Source organism: Rhinopithecus bieti, unplaced genomic scaffold, assembly GCF_001698545.2.
Source record: "Rhinopithecus bieti isolate Rb0 unplaced genomic scaffold, ASM169854v2 scaffold_9919, whole genome shotgun sequence".
Classification (NCBI taxonomy): Eukaryota; Metazoa; Chordata; class Mammalia; order Primates; family Cercopithecidae; genus Rhinopithecus; species Rhinopithecus bieti.
Window position 1 is genome coordinate 2,502,519 of NW_016806411.1, and position 4,760 is coordinate 2,507,278.

General features: G+C 36.1%; 1 protein-coding gene across 2 annotated transcripts in view; it reads right to left on the bottom strand.

The window, feature by feature from the left end:
* Positions 1-3,522: 3,522 nt before the first annotated feature.
* SAXO6 (stabilizer of axonemal microtubules 6) overlaps positions 3,523-4,760 on the bottom strand; it is a 39,049-nt gene continuing 37,811 nt past the window's right edge. For both annotated transcript variants that reach the window (XM_017876192.1, XM_017876191.1), the window contains exon 15: positions 3,523-4,317. In XM_017876192.1, coding sequence (XP_017731681.1) covers positions 4,205-4,317 — 113 coding nt within the window. In that variant the 3' untranslated portion in view covers positions 3,523-4,204. The remainder of the gene's footprint in view (positions 4,318-4,760) is intronic.

Genomic DNA, 4,760 nt, shown 5'->3' on the forward strand with positions numbered 1-4,760 from the left:
TAAACCACCTCGCAGTAAATGGGAGAAGCCCTAATTCATGGCATCGGTTGATTTCAGTAGTGTAAATACTCCCACCATGGCCAATTTCAAACTACTGATAACTTTAATAACTTGCTCACAACATTCTTCAATATTTAATGATTGGCCATGAGTCAGCTCCAGCATAATACTGGCATGTAGACTGTAAAGGGGAGAAACTGAACAATTTCCCAGCATTATCTAAATTGTCCATTATGTGGTTTGAATTGGTGTAAACTCCCCAAACATTACCCTACCTGTTGGCCTCATGCTCTGATTTCCAAAGGTGGCTTAGTGTCCCCCAAGGCCTCATTTCTCAATTTCCAGATATGCTTTTTATGGATATAGGGCAGAATGAAACCACGGATGGAGACTAGCGGGTAGAGCACTTCATAGAAGAGAAATGGATGCCATCTTTAAGATGACTGTTCCTTTGCTCTTACCTGCCACGTGGCAGGAGTCGCAGGATGGGCAGCTGCCTCCTGTATGAGAGCTGTAGGTTGGGAATGAAACATGACATAGGATTTAAAGAAGCTTGGCTCTAAGCCTGAGAGCAAAGGGCTGGGTCTTTCTGTGCCTCCACTTGCCATGGGAGAAAGACACATATGGTTAGATTGCAGAGTCAACATTAGCAAGAAAGTTCATCAGCACGGAGCTGAAGAGATCGGTAGCCTGCTTTTAGTCCACGAATTAAGCTCATGGGGCAAGTTGGCTTCTCAGAGACCCCATGTGACCAGACCCATTGGTGCACAACCCTAGCTAGTCCAATGACACAGACTGTTGCTTGGCCTGGAGTAGTCTCTGTCGGCAGAATCACCCTGGGAAACTGAGTGATGGTGGTTTGACAGACTGCGCTCTGAGCACCCTAACATGACTACCACTATCAGATGTAAAAGTACCAAAAACATATTCCAAAACCAAACAGAAATAATTCTGGGATCATCTACCACTTTACATTATTTGTTCCTTTGGTAAACTTCTAGAAGTCAGGATATGTTCTGGATGTCTGATATGTGCATGCACAATTATAACAAAAATACATAATCCATCCTTGAGCTCCCTAAGTAGCCAACCTCACCGCTGCTCTACATAAGGACAAGCTTGTTTTGAATATTAATTTGCTTTCATTCTGGTTGAATCCATTTGTACAAAAATTCAATGCTCACATACTCTCTTTCCCGACTAGAAAAGGTAGACATTTATCTTCCAAGAAGGCAAAGTGGAAAATTAACTCGCAAATGAATCAACCAGAGAGAGAACTGAATCACAGAGGGACTTGCAATTTTAGCATACACACTTCAAAGGAGTTAGTGTGGGTGGATTTCGAGTAAGGAGACCTAGATTTAATTCACCAGCCTTGAGATCTTGGGCCAGTTATTTCAGCTAAGTCTGTTTTCCCATCTGTAAAATGAGGATATTTATACTAAATCTCTTGGCAACATTTCCTCCTATGTACCAAGCATATTTATCATGTTATTTATCCTTAATCGTCAAAACCATCCTTCAAGGGTTAACTTGGAGTTCAGAATTCCACGGGGATCCAGAGATGAGATCAGAAATTAACGTGCGAAACCTCCCATGTATGTGTTTTGGTGCATTTTTATAAGGGCTCTCAAACATGGATACACTGAGAATCTCAACACCTGGGGTGAAGATGGGGAGGGGCAGGGAAAAGAGCAGGTAGGTGTATGCACTTTAGAAAAACTTCCCATTGCAGTTCTGCGGTTGGCTCCCCATTGTGGCTTGTGAGATATTAATTTAGACAAAAAGATCAAGCTACCAGTTTATATTTATTTTGGTATATACTGTATACTCAGAGCAGCAGTTATATTCAAGGTGAATAAAAACTGAATTACCTGGATATTCTGCAGAGAAATAAAAGCACATATCTACACAAAGATTTGCACACCAGTACTGATAGCAGTTTTATTCATTACAATCCCAAACTGAAAACAACCCCAAAGTCCACCAGCAAGTGAATAAACTAAGAGGCAACATGCGTACCAAAACATGGATGACTCTCAAAAATATTACACTGAATAAAAGCCAGGCATAAAGGATGGCTCCATTTATATAAAATTCCTGTAAACTAATTTATACCAACGGAAAGCAGATTATTGGTTGCCTTGGGGACCAGGGGTGGAAGGACAGACTGACTGCAAAAGAACATGAAGAAACTTTTGGGATGATGGAAACATAATGTATCATGATTGTGGTGTTAGTTTCACAGATGTGTACATCTATTCAAACTCATTAAGCTCTAAATATTTTTAACAATTGCAGTTTATTATAAAGTATGCCTTAATAAAACTAATAAAAATTTGAATTAGCAATCCCAGCTCCTAAATACTAGCAAATCTCAAGAGGCAGTTATCATGTAACAAAGACTACTCACCAACTCAAATGCATGTCTTCTGAGTTGCCCTTAGTGTGAGCAATAAAACTCTACTGGGCCCTCAACACTGTTCTCTCCCCTGGGCCACTGAATAGGGTTTTCAACAGAAGCAGTCAATAACTGCAGAGCTAAATTGTTGCATGGAGACTGGGGTCATGACCTTGTCCCCATGAGAACTATATCCTAATCCATCTAACACCTGATAGATCAAGTTCATGTGGTTTGATCACTCTAATGGGTGTACCCAGATTTTACGTCTACAGCTTAGATAAAATAGACTGAGTTATGCAAAATCCCTTGCAAGCTAGCTCCAATTTCGAACTTCTTTACCATACATCAGTGGTCAGCCATTGAAAACTCTGTCCTAACCAACTAGACTAATCAAACTTTGAGGAAGAGGACAATGATATATCTATTGTCTAGAGAGATAAGTTCCAAACCTATTTTACAATTAACATACCTCAGTGCACATATGTATAGAAGCCAATTTGTGTTCTAAAGTCCAGTTATAGTCTAATTTCAAACTTTTATTTTCATATTTAATGCCTTAGTAGCCTTTAATGAACAAACTAGTTTAAAGGTCAGTGAAAGATAGGCAAATATTTGTATGCCTACAGTTCTTTAAAACCTCATGATAATGTAGGATCTTTAACAAACTTATTGTGAACCAATGATTTGCAAATGCACTTTTGACCAAATTATCACTTTAGAACAGATTGTTCACTTGTTTTCTAATCCATAAGCATGAATATTCTGTATATTTTAGCTTCAGTACTTTCTATGTATTATGTAAAGATTTTACGTAACATAGTTGTAAAATCTGTATTTTTAGAAACTTAAATTTATCATGATTTGCAAGATAAACAGTTTGATAACAGAACATGTCCTGTGAGTGAAGAAATACAGTAAAAAGTTTTGTGTTAAATTTCTGTAAATGAGTCTGCCTTGCAAATTCTTTGTCCTACATTTGTGCGAAAATATCATAGACTTGGCTCCATTCCATTCTGACAGCTGCAAAACAAGTATATCTTTTCATTAACCTGTTATGAGTAGAATTCTTCTAAAAGATAATTATTTGTTCCATGTAATAACTTTCTGGAGAAGCCACACACTTGATCAATTTTTATTTCAAAATGTCTACCGAGTTTTAATTCTCCATTATACAGGTAATTTTTCAAAATCTAGACATTATTCAAATGTAAGCCAAAGTCCTTACACAAATAGAATACACTCAAAGATCAAAATATACATATCTTTCAGCCAACTTTGCTACATAAGAAAAATATATACAGCTGGTGTTTTCAAAGTACAATTATCTTAACACTGCAAACACGTATAGAAGGAACTAAAATAAAAAGAAACACTACAGCAAAGGTTAAAGGAACAACAAATTCATTTTACAACATCATCAATTATAAAGATACATATATCAAATCTTAGGGAAATATATACTTCACACTGGGATCTTAACTTTTACTTCACTTTATCTTTTTAGAATATTCTCTGGATAGGTGAAAATCTATCCATGACACCTATTACAAAAGTTACAACATGTGAAGAATTCAATAATCTATGTCTTTGTAGTCTGGGATAGATGTAAAAAGAATTCGTTACAAGTTAAATTTGTATAAGCCTATGTTAAAATTTCCGAGTAAACTGTTCTATTGGAAATTAAATATTTCAAAGTAGAAAATGTTAGGAAAAAATTCAAACACTCAAAAGTTTTAACACAGTAAGCAATGAAAAAAAATTATGCCAATGTTTCCTTAGATAAAGGCAACTCAACTAGGTTTATGTTTTACCCCAGAAATCCTCCTTCCTTTTCTTAGCTCGTGCCAGAGTTTGAAAAGCCCGGAGACTAGAAGCTGCAGAGCGAGCAGAAATCTCAGACAATCTGTCCTCATCTGCAATGAAAAAATCCGGAGATTATATTCAGTGTCAAAAATACCTATTAAATAAATATTATGTTTTATATAACAGAAAATTAAAAGCATCAAACTGTGTATCAATGTCAAGTCAGTTAGGAAAAAAAAGTAATCTACTGAAATGTAAGATATTAACATTCTCATGATACCTGACAGTAGTTTAACAGGTTTATCATGCACAGAAATCAAACCTTTTAATGTTAAAATTTAACGTTAAATTTTTTTCCTTCCTGAAATCCTGTCATTAACAAAGCACATGGCCTATGATTTCAGTATTACTTGAAAATAATTCATCATAATACTGTTTTATCCTACTTTAAAAAGCACAGCTATTCTGAGCAAAAAGCTTTTCTAAACTTTTTAAAAACAAAATGCCATACCTTAACATGGTATTTACATCACATTTCTAAAGTAATCTCACT